This window comes from Caloenas nicobarica, chromosome 8 (genome assembly GCF_036013445.1).
Source record: "Caloenas nicobarica isolate bCalNic1 chromosome 8, bCalNic1.hap1, whole genome shotgun sequence".
Lineage (NCBI taxonomy): Eukaryota > Metazoa > Chordata > Aves > Columbiformes > Columbidae > Caloenas > Caloenas nicobarica.
The window spans coordinates 23,646,449-23,662,730 of NC_088252.1; the positions used below are offsets into that span (position 1 = coordinate 23,646,449).

Here is a 16,282-nt window from a genome sequence, read left to right on the forward strand (position 1 = left end):
ACATTCCCTGGAAGCCTTTAGCGCTCCCAACTAACTGGCTGGCTAGCAGTGTGCCCCTAAAGCGGTGGGGCTCAGCAGCAGATGGTGGTAACAAACCTGCTGACACATAAATCTGTTGTATTGTGCACATCAGGTTGAGTCCTGACCCTCGTAGGTGCTGCAGAGGAAGGGCAGAATTCTGGCAGGAGCTTTAGGGGACATTTCTCTGCAATCCTCCGATCATTTTGATAGGTTTTTTTTTTTTTTGCTTTTATTCCTAGCTTCCTATCAGGTACGTGCCAACCAGAGCACAAGGAATCTGATTTTATTCACAAGTCACAGATAGAATGGCAGTGATGAAGCGAGAGACCTGCCGGCCCTGCCTAACAGTAGGGATCGTGCTAGAGGAGATGCTGTGTGAATCGTGGGGACTACAGCCTCAGTAAGTTAAGGGGGATTTTCAGCAGTATCAGTTTGCTTGAATGTATTGGCCAGTGGTTGCTTTCCTGTGCATTTCACTCTGAGCACTCTAGTAAGGAATGGCATTAGCACTAATAGCCGTGGTGTATCTGGTCGCAGTGGTGCTGGGCACCATGGCAGGATGCTGCGATGGGCCAGGAAGCCAGAGAGGAAACTGCTGATTAGCTTTTTGCAGCTTAAAGGTTTTATTGTAATGATCTGCAAGCTTGTTTCCTAGCGTTCTGGCTCAGAAAAGAGACATCCATTGCTGCCCCATGCTTTCTAGCTAAAAGGAAATTCATAGAATGATAGAATGGTTTGGGTTGGAAGACACCTTAAAGATCGTCTGATTGAGCTGTTTGTTCTGTTATGGGAATGCCAGATGTTTTGCTTCCATTCAGATGAGACCAGAAACGATACCTGGACTTCAGCTGCTGGTTAAACATACTGCTGTGGTCAAGATAGCAGATTAGAGGGGGTTTTCTGTAGCAGTTGGAAATATTCTGCCACAGATCAAGGTCGGTTTCTCACTACATATGACTCAGAAATGGGTGATGATACACACATTCTCTGGAAATCTGTGCTGTTGTTGGTGTCACTCTTCTGCTTGTTCATATATGCAAATTAAGGAGCTGTTACAGTTTTCACATCACAGCTAAGTGATGGTCTTGTCCAGGTGAGCATAGCTGGAGCTGTGACAGTGAGGTTTGATGAAGCTCGGCTTGTGCTGCTGTGAAATGGTGTTTCTCAAAAGTCTGTTTTTACCAGCTGCAGAGCTGAGCCTCCAGTTTTTCTTGTGTCCAGTATGACTACCACCTCCTTAACCTGACTTCTCTTTCTCTCCCTCTCTAAGCTCAGGCTCATCACCCTGCAGGGCTGTTTTGAGGTTTAACACTAATTAGTCTTTCAGTACATGTGTTTGAATCGTGCAAAGACACAGTGAGTCACGCAGTGACTAGGATGCTGCGGTCACCATGCTGCCACTACGTAGTGCCCTCACCTTTGCGTTCTCACATCCAAAATTCTTTGGCTGTTTAGGGACTGAGGGAACCGGCTCCATTTTCAGATGAAGTGGAAATCGATTACAGCAAGCCGTACGTCAGAGTAACATATGAAGAAGCAATGAGAGGGACCCCTTGTAAGTAAAAACCAGATTGGAAAGGTTGTATAAATGTTGGGTTGAGGAGGGACGGGTATGATTTTGATATCTCTTGAGACCAAACCACCCTTGTGTGTCAGACCAGGTTTGCAGCCAATGACTTAGTTAATGCTTTTATGATTAGACAACTGTTCCCATGTGAAGTCGGGCCTGCCAGTACAACTGAAATTGGAGCCTATGTGTGTAAGGAGCTGTACCTTCACCAGTAAGACTATTTGAAGCAAATAGATATTTGTGTTTTGGCTCTTCCAGTGCCACTGACCATTACAGAGTAGTATCAGAGTTGAACATTTTTCTGTACTACTTTGTCTGAGGCAGCTTAAAGTTAAGCACTTTAACAGTAATCTCCTCTGAAACTTCAAATGAGCAAGTAAAACCAGCATACATCTTTGTCCATAATGTCCCATTCTAGCCTGGATTTGAGTTAAAGTCAGTGTCATTAAACATAGTAGGCCAGCCCCACAACAAGAACATGTCCTTTTATTCTCTAAACCAGGCTGGGAGAAACACTGTTCTGTTTGCAAATCCAAAGGAGAGGCAGAGGCAGGACTGACTCTTGAAGGGATGGCTGCCCTCTTGTGCCAGAGTGTGCAGATGGTGCTGTTTTACTTGGCTTCTCTGTTATGGAAATCAAGTTTAGTTTCCCAGCTGAAAGTCTCCAGAGCCTGCACAAAGGTCTCTGATTTGAAGCATCGGCTCTCCTGCCTGCTGAGACTGAAATACACTGCGTATGTCCTTGTTGCTGTTTATGCCTGTGCTCAGGAACTGTAGCTGCTGCAGGTGTGGAGGAAAAGGGAAGGATGTCCCAGCCAATTTCTGGAAAGTGATTGCTCTTTATTACAAGGCCTGCCAGGACCTCTTCTGGCACACAGAAAGTTTTTGCAATCTCAGCTCTCCAGATCCTTGGCTCTCCAGAGCCTCCTGGCATCTTCAGATTGAGGTGGATTTGCTGAAAAGTGATTGTAAGAGGCTGTCCTCAAACCATCTTCTCTGCTTGGCTTGAATTTAACAACCTTACATTTGTATCAACACTTCCTCTTGCTGCTTCCGAGGCCTTGTCTCTAGGTATCTTCAGGGCCCTCCCAAGACCCGTGGGTTTCAGCTCTCCTGCTTGGTGTTCTCTGCCCCTTCCTCACCACAGCTCTGGTGTGTCTCCTCTGTCTGAACTGGGCCAGAGAGCAGCAGGCTCTTGTTGGATACCAAGGGTGTGTGGCTTTCTGTTACCAACAACAAGAGAGCTGGAGTCCTCTGTGGTCCCAGGAGACCAGGAGTCAGGGAGCCTCAAGCTATTATGTGACAGTGTTAGACTATGTCACTTCACCTCTGTGCTGACCTCAATGAGAAGAGCTTCAATTTCTCCTGACATAGGTGGCCCAAGCAAAACTTTGTTCCTCATTATTTATCTCTGGATTTAGCTGATAGTGCCAGCAGTTGAGGAGAATTTCTTTCAGTAGTCCAGCTGGGGTTTTGGATACACTCACACACTTTATAGGCCTGGGGGAGCCAATTATGCTGGTGGGAAATCAGGACAGTCTGGTCCCTCAGCCAGACTGGTGGCTGTGACAGCGGGCTGCAGAGGAGGATGCTGAAAAGGTCTTGAGATGCCATCCTGGCTGACAGGGAGATTGGGCACTTATGAAATGTTTTGCCTGGTTCCTCTCTGGTAGCTTACTGCTGTGCAAAAAGTTAATGCTGCATTTGGATTTCCATAGAAGGGAGATGTTCAGGGTTTGCTTTCCACTTGGTCTCTCTTCGCCTCATTTTGATGGATATGTGGTAGGTTTTGAGCCTGTCTTTGTACATGGTTATATTTAATTTCTGTGCTCAGCAGCATTTGTTTCCATGTGGGAAGGCAGAGAGCCAGCTGCTTCTCTTCACAAATCTTTCCTGGCTGCAGATCTGCATTCTGCCAGTTTTCTGCAACGCCCTCATGAATTTCAGAAGGTCCCCAAATGCGGGCATGAGCAGCAGCTGTTTCTCCAGGAAGGCATCTTCACAAATGTCTCTCTGTCTCTTTGGCACAGTGGATCGCCCCGTCAGAGTTTATGCTGATGGAATATTTGACTTGTTTCACTCTGGACATGCCCGGGCCTTGATGCAAGCGAAGAACCTCTTCCCAAACACATACCTCATTGTTGGAGGTAAGGAATGACCTTGTTGACTTTGGCTGTCGTAGGAGTACAGTTCACCTCCATCCGTGGTTGTGCATACAGATGGCATAGCAGGGTTTTTGTCTTTATGGCTTCAGCCAGGCCTCCTTCAAGAATATAACAGGGGAAAAATAAACCCTTTTTTTCTGGCCAGACAGTGCCCCTGTGCCCATACCATCACCCACCTTAAAGACACATCAGGCTGTGCATATTGTCTGTCAAGTGGTGACCTCTGGTCAGGCTGCATGTTAAAGTATCAGAGCTGAGAATACCTTTAACTAGTTTTCTCGGCTACCATTAGTTTCTTGAAGCGAAATGAAACTGATCCTGCAACAGGGCAATTATAACGTCTTTGTGGGATTTGTTTCCTTATTACAGTTTCACTCGCTGCCGAGGGGATTTTTATAGTGGTACTTCTGCATTTTTTGTGCGTGTCTGGAAGGGGAAGGGAGGGAGGAGAACTGAAACAGTTGCTCCAACCTACAAAATGCTCTGAGTTTAGAAGTCTTGCAGGCAGAAAGGCATCCCCATGTACATAAATGTTGTACATTGAACAGGAAAGTAACTTCAGGTCAAACCGTTAACGTGTTATTGTAGCAGTGTGTGTAACCACACTGTCTGCCTCTGACAGACTGGTGAGGAGGTGGAGGGCGATGAACTGCTCCCCTTGCACCAGGACATGAGACAAGAGGCCACAGCCCAAGTGAACATAAGCTCCAAGCTGGAAGCGATCTAACCCGCTCTTTATCATCTGTTTTGTAAATAAGTCCAATACCAGTGAGACTGGTAATGCCTCATTTACTTTTGAGTCTGATAACTAGATAAAACTCCTTCCTTCTCAATGTCTTACTGCAGATTATGAACAGTTGTTCATTTACTTTCCCATAGAACATAATAATTAAGCTAACTTGATTTGCTGTGAACTCACCCCTTGTTTTAATACATCTTTCTAAGAACTAGACTGTGGTATGGCAGTTCATGAAATAAGGAGCTTAGGGAATGTTGGGTTGTTTGTTGTGTTGTTTTGTTTTTTTCATGGGCTTCAGTTTCCAAGCCTGAGATATTCATAGGTTAATAAGCAGGTTTCTGCCCAATAGAGCCCCAGGTGCCATTTCATAGAGGAGAATTATGTTCTGTTTTCTTGGTAAGCATTGTAGGCTCTAGAGACTTCAAGAGCTTGGAGTGTAGGTCCGCAGCTTGGGCAGAAATCCCCCAAACAGCCTGTCTAGAATTGTTCAGGAGTTTATTGTCGTGCACCGCACTCTGGTGCTTTGTGGCTGGAAGAGCTGGGTTTGAAAGTGCCAGCACTGGCCTCTGACAGCAGCTGAAGCCGCCTGGCTTAGCAAGGGAATGTTCAAAGTCCTTTTGCTATAAAGCATTGGGTTAAGAACCTCACGCTCACTCTTCTCTGTGTCTCTTTCTTCAGTCTGCAGTGATGAGCTAACCCATAACTTCAAGGGCTTCACAGTAATGAATGAAAACGAGCGGTATGATGCTGTGCAGCACTGTCGCTATGTGGATGAAGTGGTGAGAAATGCGCCATGGACGCTCACCCCCGAGTTCCTGGCAGAGCACAGGGTAATTTGCGACATCTGATCCCTTCTGAATTTTGATTAGCTTCTGCCTGTGCTTGCTATTTACAGCAAGAATTCATCCATGGGGGTGACCTCTGCCTAAGCAACCCTTTTCTGTGGAAACTCCTTAAATATAGAATGAGCTGGGTTATGGGAATCGAGTGGGTTTCTTGGGAAACCAGAAGCATTTGCTGAGCTGGTAGGTACTGTTAAAGTAAGGTAGAGATTGTGACATGGTGAAAAAGCCCGAGAGGGTTCTCACTTTCCTGGAGAAGTTAATGCTGGTTACAGATTGGTGTGAAACACACAATAGGGAGAAATTAACATGGGCTGGAGGGGATTTCTGGAGGGCATCTGGTTCAACTCCCTGCTCACAGCGGAAGCAGCTTTAGATCTATTAATACATCAGCTTCCCTGGAGCAGGAGACCAGGCAAGCTGTCTTGAGAGTCTTTTGTTGTCTGGTAAGGTAAAGTGAAAGAAGTCTCTGACATCTGTTGAACTGCTTTTGGAAGCGAAGGAGTCTCTGGGGAGTTTGCTTAGTTTCCCCTTGTTGCCATTAACAAGCCATTTCTCTGTGAAAAGCTTAAAACAGCTGTGTCCTTAGTCTCAGCCTTTCCTCTCTGACATGTGCTTACAACATTGAAATGCAATTGCCAGTGAGAACCTGGGGCTGCTCCGTGTTGGTTTTCAACAGACGAAAGTGTCTTGCTGTTCTCTGTCATTCCCCTGTGCGGAGCTGTTGAGCAAGAAGTTACATCCTTTGACAGAGAGCAGGAGACCTGCATGGTCAAGATAAAATGTTGACTCACGTTGCATTCTTAATTTTCAGATTGACTTCGTCGCACACGACGACATCCCTTATTCTTCGGCTGGCAGTGATGATGTTTATAAGCATATAAAAGAGGCAGGTGGGTCTGGGTCACATTCTCCAGGGCTTCTTGTCAAAGATCTGCTGCAGTTTCTCCTGTGCCCATGTATAGCAGGATTATGCCTGGAGAAGTGGCAGTGGCCGTCTTGGGAGCAAGCCCAGGAGGCTCTGAGGGCAGGGAGAAGCTCAGCTTTGGACCCTTCTTCATAAGGCTGGGACTGTTCCATGTCCCAGGCGAGGCATTGCCCAGCAAAAATTCCTACTTCCAGTCTAGTTATTGTGATTGAATTAACAGCCACCTTTTGAAAAAATACTGCAGTTTGGCTGACAGAGTCTCGCAAATTGAAAATCTCATGAATTCAGCAGAGTGGCTCCTTTAGCTGTTTGCTGTAAAACTCAATGAGGGTGCAGTTTACTTAAATCGATCCAAACCCAGCCATCAGAGCTTGTTATATTTCCACCCACTAAACTGTAAAACCCCTTGTCCTGTCCTTGTCACCACACTATGATATATGCAGTGGGTTATAGTCAATAGTCTTTAAACCAGCTAAAGGGAAGAGCTTTTCATTATTTTGACATGGTTTGGCCTTACTTAAGTCTGCCTCATAGTCCCAGAAAGGAGGACCGTGGTATTTTTACATTCAAGGACAAATATGTGGTGGTGTGAGGACAGTTGGGAAATGAGCTCTTGGCAGGAGAGATTGTTTCCTAATAGAGGTGGCAGCAGCTTTTTGCCACGTGTCTTGCTACAGCTGTCCTGGGTCCTCTTCCCCAACTGTAGGCATGTTTGCACCAACTCAGAGGACTGAGGGGATCTCAACGTCAGATATCATCACCCGGATTGTGCGGGACTACGATGTTTATGCCAGACGGAACCTGCAGCGAGGTTACACAGCTAAAGAGCTCAACGTCAGCTTCATAAACGTGAGTTCAAGTGTGTCTCATCACGAGCTGCACGAAGCAGAATCTTACAGAGTGTGGAGCTGTAGACTCTTGTCTAGTGGTAGCACAGTCCTGCCATATGCCAGTAAAAGGCCAGTCTGCAGAGACAAACAGTTGCACCAAACCAGTGTCCTTGGAGCAGAACTTAGACTGGTTCTGTCCCTGCAACTGCCTCTGGGACCCACCCAGAGGAACTGGGATTTTGCTAATACTGCTCCATTGTCACAAATGTCTTGGTGACATTTTACCTGTTGACAGAGCTAGAGACGATGGCGAAATGTTTGTTTTCTTGAATTGAATGAAGTGTGGGTTGTTCTTGGCAGCAGCTGCTGTGTCTCATCTCTTTCCTCTTCCATCAGCCACCTTCCTAAGGTAGAGTTATTTGTTAGGATAAAATCTGATCCTGTTCTTGCTGTACTGTTCCCTTCCTGGAGCTGCAGGAGCAGCAGTGCATAAGTAGGAGAGAAGGATGTGCACTGATCCTGTGCTGAACAGCTCTAGCCCACAAGCAGAATACATGGCAGAAGGCATTTTTGATGTTGGAAGTCAAGTAGTAAACTTTTTTTTTTAATCACTCAGATACTATGCCTGTTTTTTAAAATACAGTTAAATTAAATTAATTAAATACAAAATACAAAAACTAAACAGGAGAGATAATGTCTGCTTGGCCTCTCTTTGGCATTTAACTCTGCCTCTGTTTAAAAACACCCAGCAAAAAGATTTGTGCTGTTGTGATATGCAAAGAGACCTACAGCAGGTCACTCAGATCTAATCTTTATATTGTATAAATATTCCCTCTTCCATGCACTGCTGTGAGATAGTGCTTATCTCTGGGTTTAGTCTCGCTCCGTGTACTGTGCCTACCACAAAGCATCTTGCAGCCCCACTGTGTGTCTGCCGTTTTGTCCAGGGAAGAAGTGTCACTGAAGTGGAGGAGAGGTGTCACCAAACTAATGGAGATGCTGAGGCTTAAGCAGCAGTTCAGTGCAGTGACACAGAGCAGAGGTGGTCACCACTCAGATCTGGTGAGCTGTATTCTGACCCACCGCTTTCTGTGCAGGAGAAGAAATATCACCTCCAGGAACGTGTGGATAAGGTGAAAAAGAGGGTGAAGGACGTAGAGGAGAAGTCAAAGGAATTTGTTCAAAAAGTGGAGGAGAAGAGTATCGATCTCATTCAGAAGTGGGAAGAGAAGTCCCGGGAGTTCATCGGCAATTTCCTGGAGATGTTCGGCCCAGAAGGCGCGTTGGTAAGGAGCTGCTCTGGGGAAAGGGGACTTTGGAGAGCTCGGCACTCATAGGGCTTCTGGAGCCCATGCCCTGCAGAGCAAAGGTTTATGGTTTGTTGCAGTGCTCAATGTGTTGCCAATCTCCAGGCGAGCTGTCCCAGGCTTGGGCAGCCTGTTTACAGGGAGCCCTCACCCTTGCCGGCTGGATGAAGGCAGTTACGGCTGTAGCGTGAAAAGTCCCCATGTCCCACAAGCTGGCCTGTAAACTCCAGCTTGTGTCCTGCAGGCCACCGAGCAGCCAGGAGATTGGCAGTCACTGTGTCACCAGCCTGGGATGAGTCTGAAGCTACTTGGTTTTGCCAGGCTCTCCTGTGCAACTGAGAAAATATCACAGGCACTTCACGTTAGAGATGCCTGAAAACGGGTGATGATTCCACTGTACGTAGTTCCCAAAGGCTACAGCGATGCTTGGGTTTTTTTCTGCTCTTACATTGCATGAAGCATTGAAGGGACACACCAAGTGCTGCACAAGCTGTAAGGAGTGTCTGTTTCCATCACTGTTTGAGCCATGCTAACTGTTCTCCTGCTTCCATCACTAGAAACACATGCTGAAGGAGGGCAAAGGCCGGATGCTGCAGGCCATCAGCCCGAAGCAGAGCCCCAGCAGTAGCCCCACTCACGACCGCTCACCATCTCCCTCCTTCCGCTGGCCATTTTCCACCAAGACTCCTCCTTCCTCACCGGCCAACCGCTCCAGGAACGAGTCTGCAGTCACCTACGACATCAGTGAGGATGAAGAGGATTAAGCTACCAGCTGGGATTTGCTGCGAGCCACTAGTCGCCAAATCCTAAGTCTGGACCCACTGGGGAACTCTAAATGAGCAAGAGAGCCATAGGAACAGGGCTGACGGTGAGCACAGGGCCTTGGAGGCACCCGTTGCTCTTAGCAAGGGCTGCTGCCTGGAAGCACATTCAAACCTCCTCTCCCTTCTGCTCCTCGAATCCCCTTTTTTTGTTTACATTCTAATGGTTTCCAGGGGGAAGATGGTTTTTCTATTTTAAGAAAATACTCTTTCAAAGTGCAAAGAATAGCACTCAAGCGTGGCTTTGTTTTGGTTTCTTTTCCCCTGTTAAACCTCCAGGCAAGAGGGAGAGTGGGAAGATCCTTTTTTCCTTCACCTCCTCCGTCTTATTCCTCCCCAACCCCAGGCAGTATCCATGCCGCTGCCAAACGGAAGGCCCCTCGGTTCCTCAACCAGCGTGACCTCAAGAACACGCAGGGAGCAGTGGTGTAGAGAGGCTTCTAGGAAATAGAGACATCTCTGCTGCGCTGGAGCCAATAGGAATCTGTCCAGCAGACCCCGTAGTGCTTGTGCACCTCTTAGCTGAGCTTCCCAGCATGTCACAGTGAGGACGTGCTGGAATGCAGGAGTTGCACTCTGGAAGCAGTCGCAGCACTATAGAGTCGCACACCCTGTAAGCGTGTGGCATTCACAGCCCCAAATTGTATGGGGGCTGCAGGGGAAAGGCCTTTCCAAGCTAATCTTAACAAGACTGCTAAATCTTGAGCTAAAATTCAGGCCTCAGTTGCTGTTGGAGAGAAGAGGATGAATCTTTGCTTCGGGGCACTTGCTGTCTGTGCGTTTCTGTGGGTGTGTGAGAGCCCGGTTAGGAAATGATTGTCTGTACTCCTTTGTGAAGTTCCTTGTCCCAGTCTCTGGTGTATAATAGGTTTTAATGTCTGTCCAAACAGCCCCTCAACGCTGTGCTCTGTGCATGTTTGTCTGTGTTTCAGTTGCTGTGCTCTGAGGAGCAGTCCTTCACACTGGTGCCATGAAGTCTCTGCTGTAAGGACAACACGTGAATTCGTACAGCCAGTTTGCTGTACCAGCCGTGTTGGGGTGTGCAGCTGGACAGATGAAAGGCATGTTTTACCCCAGTGAAGGGCCCCAGTCCTGCGTGACAGTTACCCAGCTTGCGCAATAAATGCACAAACCTGTGCCTGCCTGCTCCGCTCCTTGAGGTGGGCCAGAAAGAGCGTCAGAGAGCGCTGCAGTTTTTTAAGATTTTAAACATGTAATCTACTCTTTTTGAAATCATGGTCCAGGTTGTGCCTGTTGTTGTGTCTCTAATAAACGCTGAGCTCTGTGGCCTGTGGGCAGTTGCCCTTCGCATGCCACATGCCAGTGCACAGAGCAGCTCTGTGCGCTCTGTCCCAGCAGCCAGCACTGGAGGGACTGGACTTGCTGTCCCGTAGCTGCAAAGCTCCCACTTGCTTTTCTCTTTGGGTTTGCCTGTGATACCTGTTGTCTCCGGGTAGAGCTGCTGGGCCGAGTTGCCTGTATCCTCCTGCGATGCTGGGAGCAGAGGACAGCTCGGGGCCCCGTCAGTGATGCTGCAGGGAGGTTTTCAGAGCAGGATGTGGGGTTCAGGGGGCACTGGTTGCAAGGAGGCAAGTCATCAAGTGCTGACACGGGCTTTACAGGGTGCAATGCTTCCAGGGGACTCAGGCCCTGTGGTAGGAGCAGGCTGCTGCTGCTTCACAGCTTTTATCTTGCTGATCCTTTGTCATGCTGCCCAAAGGGCTTGACAGGGCCTCTGTGCTTCTGTTGAGGCCAGAACTAGTATGGAAAAGGGTATTTTGAGGATTCTTCATCTGCCACTTGGACCTTGCTCAGCAGGGATGTGCACAACTCTGGGAGCATGGCTGGCTGCTATGGATTTTAAGCTGTAAAGAGCAAATAAGTGTCACTTGGTAGAAGCCAGTTGTTAATCCCCTGGTTTGTGAATGGTAGAGCACTTACATTGGATCAGCCACATTTTCTCTTCCCTCCCCACCTTCCCTTCCTTACCCTTCCATCAGTATGGGTGTTGCTTTCCTTTCTCGAGCTGGATCAATGAGGCCAGGCTGCTTTAGAGCCTTACTACTGTTTTAAACACAAGTTATGCAACAGTATTCTGTAATTTTGGATAACAATGGTGTTATGGACGGTGCTTTGTTCTGCAGAGACCTTAGTGTATTTCTTGGTCCCTCTGCAAAACCTGGGTGTTTGGTAAGAAGCCAGCCATGGTTTTACATGTAGCTTGGAATAACAGAGCTGTTCCTTGTAACCAATAATCCTTGCTTCCTCCTTGCACTTAAATTAAAGTGGACACTTGAATCCCAGACTAGTTTTTTTTTCTTTTTTTTCCTTTTTCCTTATATTTTTTGTTTCCTCACAGATTGCTGGACCAGCCTCATCTCCAGCGCTGCCCTGTCCTATCAGGAATCACGGAACACACCTGCACTGACATGATTTTGTGCATTTTACAGGGGCTTGAGACTTCGTTGTGGGGTCTGGTTCCTGTAACCAGAGGCAGGTGCTGAAAAAGTGAAAACATTTGGTAGTAGTGGTGACTTTTGTGGGACAGACCCTGTGTCTTGCCCCTGCCTTCAGGGAGGGCTCATTGCCTGGGCTCCGTGGTGTAAAGGTGTGAGTTTCCTACCTGCTGCAGGTAAGGAGCTGGGTCTGTCTGTCTGATGGGGAGGGAGATGAGTCCCAAATTTTGCATCTTGTTGCATCTTGTCAAAACCATGAGATTGCTGGGTCCCAGCGCTGCTGCTGCTGGTGCCTAGAAAGCCGTGTTGGGAAGCACCGTGTGCTGTTGCCAGAAGTCTGTCAAATTTGGCAATCTCATAACAAAAATCACCAGTGCATCTTCTAGCTGAGCAGTTTCACTTTGAACACAGCTACCTGCAAAAAGTTGTGAGTCGCTTTTCCCTCCTCCTCATCGGATGGAAAACTTGCTTTTTCCCCAAAATAAATCAATAAAGTTGGGAGCTTTGGTTTTCTGTCTCTGTGCTTTCCCAACATGTCACACTGGCCAGAGGTGTTATTGTATGAAGGCAGCAGGGTCCAGGTCCAGGGAAGCTCGGGCGATGCCCAGCAGCAGGCTCTGGTCTTGATGCTGGTGATCTGACATCTGCCACCCATCTCTGGCCACAGCATCGCCCGGTCCTGCTGTCACCTCCAGCCCCACAGCAGCTGCTGCTTCGAGCTGGCTCTTCCCGGTCCATGTTTGCTCTGCTGCTTTCTCCGTATGGGCCTGTGTGGACATCTGTGTGTCTACTGACTTGTTCTGGAGTTGGGGTTTTGGCTTCTATGTTCAGCCAAATAAATGCAAAGTCATTTTACTCAGTGTGTGCCAGATCCTTTCTGCAGTCCTGGCACAGCTGGCTCCTGTCGTGATCTCCTCACCTGCCATCTTAGCAGAGCTTTGACTGAGAAGATGCTTCAGTGAGGGTCAAAAGATTACCCAGTGGTTTCTGCGAGTTGTCTATTGTAGGTGGAGAGCAGATACTACTACTAGAGCAGATCCAGGGCAAGGGCAGCTAGTGCAGAATTAACTAATTGCCTGTGTTATAAAGGTGCTTCAAGGCTCCTTGCTGTGCCTGGCCCCAGGCTGGCAGGTGTGGATGCCCCTGCTGAGGAGGAGCTGCCCTGGGGATGGGCCAGACCCATCCTGAGGTCTCCAGAGAAAACAGCGCTGCCTTGGCATTGCCTTGGCCACCGGACCCCAGCCAGTAGCACCCAGAGGTCAGTGTCACGGCTGGGTTTTGGGCACCCCCTGGCAGCCCCATGCAATGGCTGTGCTGCTCCAGGCTCTGTCTTCCCCCCGCAGTGCAGAGTCATCTCCCACCCAGCCTGGGCAGGATCCAAGCCTGGTCACCAACACAAGACTCAGGTACAAATTTATCTTTATTCAGTGCCAGACAGGAGCCACCAAGCCAGAGACGGCTTCATGGATCCCTTTGGCTTGTGGCTCTCAGGTTACAGACCCTTTCACCCAGCTCCAAGATACCTTTTCCCCTCTTTGCCTCCTCTGCTGCCAGCAGCTCCCTGAGGCCAGAGGAGAAGGAGGAGATGGTTGTACAGGGCAGACCAGCCCCGGCCTCACTCCTTCTTGCTCACGCCTGGACATCGGTGCCTGTGGGCGCGAAGCCAACGGGCTGGTAGCCCGGTTTGTCATCCTGCTTGCGGTAGTACATCCGCGTCACCACTGCCAGGATGAAGGTTTGCATGATCAACAGCTGCACGTTCATCTCTGGAAGAGGAGAAGGGTCATTTGAAGCCGCCTTCACCCACCATGCCCATTCCCCATGCCCCACCGTGTGATGGAGGGCCTTGGCCTGGAGCAGGCAACACTTTGCCATCGCCTGAGGGAATGGCAGGAAGATGTGCCAGGGGAGGTTTAGCTTGGATATTAGGAAGAGATTCTTCACCCAGAGGGTGCTGGAGCACTGGAACAGGCTCCGCAGGGGTCAGTCACGGCCCCAAGCCTGACAGTGTCCAAGAGGCATTTGGACAATGCCCTCAGACACATGGTGTGGATTTTGGGGTTGTCTCATGCAGGGTCAGGAGTTGGACTCGATGATCCTCGTAGGTCCCTTCCAACTCAGGACATTCTGTGGTTCTATGATCTCTCGACTTACGCTGCGACCTGGCCTTGGAGGAGAAGGGCGGCGAGCAGGCGATGTTGCCGTTGTTGGCCAGGATGCTGAAGATGGCGGGCTGCAGTGCCGTCAGGATGAGGAGGACCTGCAACCGCCAACACCTGAGGTGGTGGGCGCTCTGCTGCTGCCAGACCCCTGCCCTTCGCATTCCCTGCTCTCCCACAGCTGGACCAAGCTCTCACCTGCCAGCAGCTCCTGCCCCACCATCTCCATCCTCACCCCCTCATCCTGTTCATGCCGGAGGAGCCACTCACCCGGGAGGTGACCAGGCAGGATGGGGGCTCACCTGGTAGCAGATGAACTTGGCCTGCATGTTCTGCTCGGCCAGGTGCAGCCGAGCCTGCCGGAAGAGGATGCCCACAGCCCACAGCGCAAAGAGGGTGGAGGTGCCAGCCACGGTGTTGATCCAGAGGGACACGCTCTCCGCCGAGATCTGGGGGTGCGACACAAAAAATGCACCTGGGCTGACAAAGCTACTGGGCAAGGTGGGTGCTGGTGGAGGCTTCCTGACCGGGATGTCACCCTGCTTGTCCCCACACCCTGGGACTCACGTCAGCGGGGTTGTAGTTCCCATCAGCAGACAGGACCAGCCCCAGGAAGACGGCGACCGCCCTGCAGAAGGGGTACTGGAAAGTCGCCAGCATCATCAGTTTGAGCTTTCTCCTGGTGTGGAAAGAGAGACCGGTAGCATCCTGAGGCCCCTCAGCCCCTGCCTGGGGCCTTCTCTTCCACCCCAGCAGAAGCAGGGGCTGAAATCCCTCCGCAGGGGCAGGGGTTACCCCAGCTCTCCCTCACTTGCTCATGGTGATTCGGGGCAGGCAGGGGCAGCAGCAGCAGCAGGGCCCGGTGCTGACCGCCATGGGCACATCCTTCAGGGTGCTGAGCACCGCCTCCTTCCCCCCAAAGCCCTCCACCATGATCAGCATCATGAGGTAGATGCAGATGGCAAAGTACCTAGAGAGGAGGAGGAGGAAGAAGGCACTTCAGGCCCTGTGGGCTCCCTGGTGCCCCTGTCCTGGGTTAGGTGATACTCACATCGTGGTAGCCATCTCCACCACCGTCATGGCGCGTGGGATCCACAGCCCGAAGCAGCTGACCACGGACACAACCTGGGGGGAGCCACAAGCTTGGCACGCTGCTGTTCCCCCCTCGCAGGGGCTGGCACCCCTTGGGTGGCCCTGTGCCCCTGGGGTTATGCCCCTGCGCCCCAGCTCACCGTGGGGGCTGAGCTGCTCCATCGGAGGGTCTTCATCTTGATGGGGCAGCGTATCTTGCGGGTGAGGTAGAAAGCCTCTTCCACAAAGATTGCGACTGACAGCAGCGTCATGGTGGTGCCGAGGCCCAAGATGGTGAGTTGAGGCACGTCCAGCTCTGCAGCAGAGGGGTGAGGAGCCAGCTCCATCCCATCCTGCCCCCCCGGGGCCACCACAGCAAGGAGCTGCCACATGACCCACCACTCCACAGGTTCAGGAAGCCCCTTGCTGCATCTTCAGCACATCTAGCCATGCCAGAGCTGGTGCTTCTGCCCTGCCTGCTCCCATGTCACCTGTCCTGGCGCTGGGTCTCCCTGGGACGCCCCATCCCCGCAGGCAGGGCTGTGGGGGGCAGGCTGAGACCCCGGCAGCCCCCTGCTGGCTCCCCGTTCCTCAGGGCTGTTCCCTGCCAGCACCCGCCACAGCCACCCTCCCTCCTTCACCCCGTCCTGCTCCCGCCAGTGGCAAAAGGGTCCCCCCGCCCTGTCCCCCCACCTACGCCACAGCAGCTGCCGGGAGGTGGGTGGCAGGGAGAAGCAGGCTGCCGGCACGCTGAAGTTCCTGATCAGCATCTCCACCAGCGGGAGGGGGAACCTGCGGAGAAGAAGGGGACTGCTGCAGGGGGCAGGCAGGGACACAGGGACACTCAGCCCCGCAGAGCCCCCTGTCCAGCTCGACTCACACCCAGGCACCTCCTTTTCCTTTACAGAGGGAATAACCCAAAATCCTGCTCCAAAAATGAGTTTGCCTGGCTGCAAAGCAGCACGGGGGGCTCCAGCACCCACCTGGGGTCATCTGCCAGCTCCATGGTGGGGTCCATCCTGCTCTGCTCCTCCCTGGCTGTGTCCCAGCGGCTGCTCGGCTGCTCAGTGCTGCCTGCCTTGGCTCCCGTCGTGGGGTCAGAGTCCCCAGGGCAGGGACCGCGGGGAGGCTGCGGCGCCTCGTTCCAGTTTAACCAGCGGCCTCGGGCGCTCCCCTCCCTCTCCCATTGGTGTGCCCCCATGCTGTCCCAGCCCCACGGCCACCCGGTTATTGACCCAGAATGCTGGGGGAGGTGGTTATCACCCACACTGGCACGCCTGCGCGTCCCCAAAGCTTGGGGAGCAGGACACCTGTGCTGGGGTGACGCTGTCTACGCACTCTCTGGGGTAGCCTGGAGATGGGTTTGTGTTGCC

The 16,282-nt window shown here is 50.9% G+C and overlaps 2 protein-coding genes across 7 annotated transcripts in view; one reads left to right on the forward strand and one right to left on the reverse strand.

The window, feature by feature from the left end:
• PCYT1A (phosphate cytidylyltransferase 1A, choline) overlaps window positions 1–12,486 on the forward strand; it is a 28,688-nt gene extending 16,202 nt beyond the window's left edge. For 5 of the 6 annotated variants that reach the window (XM_065640044.1, XM_065640048.1, XM_065640049.1 and 2 more), the window contains 7 exons: window positions 1,477–1,576; window positions 3,622–3,738; window positions 5,174–5,325; window positions 6,152–6,230; window positions 6,972–7,114; window positions 8,193–8,381; window positions 8,960–11,574. In XM_065640044.1, the coding sequence (XP_065496116.1) occupies window positions 1,477–1,576; window positions 3,622–3,738; window positions 5,174–5,325; window positions 6,152–6,230; window positions 6,972–7,114; window positions 8,193–8,381; window positions 8,960–9,166 (987 nt within the window). In that variant the 3' untranslated portion in view covers window positions 9,167–11,574. The other variant, XR_010606524.1, reaches the window with a different exon arrangement.
• A 648-nt stretch (window positions 12,487–13,134) lies between these two features.
• On the reverse strand, window positions 13,135–15,944 carry SLC51A (solute carrier family 51 member A). Its single transcript, XM_065640385.1, has 9 exons — window positions 15,893–15,944; window positions 15,607–15,701; window positions 15,071–15,225; window positions 14,890–14,963; window positions 14,650–14,808; window positions 14,406–14,517; window positions 14,141–14,287; window positions 13,834–13,939; window positions 13,135–13,445 (listed from the first exon to the last, which is right to left on the reverse strand). Exons 1-9 carry the CDS (start codon window positions 15,925–15,927, stop codon window positions 13,309–13,311), a joined length of 1,020 nt encoding a protein of 339 aa, XP_065496457.1. The 5' UTR covers window positions 15,928–15,944; the 3' UTR covers window positions 13,135–13,308.
• Between the last annotated feature and the right edge of the window lie 338 nt (window positions 15,945–16,282).

Excerpts from the sequence above, each read along its gene's own strand:
- SLC51A (XM_065640385.1), bottom strand. The coding sequence starts at position 15,927 with ATGGACCCCACCATGGAGCTGGCAGATGACCCCAG. Across the intron at positions 14,964-15,070 it reads GGAGCAGCTCAGCCCCCACG|GTTGTGTCCGTGGTCAGCTG; the intron begins GTGAGCTGGGGC and ends GGCTCCCCCCAG. Across the intron at positions 14,288-14,405 it reads GGAACTACAACCCCGCTGAC|ATCTCGGCGGAGAGCGTGTC; the intron begins GTGAGTCCCAGG and ends TCGCACCCCCAG.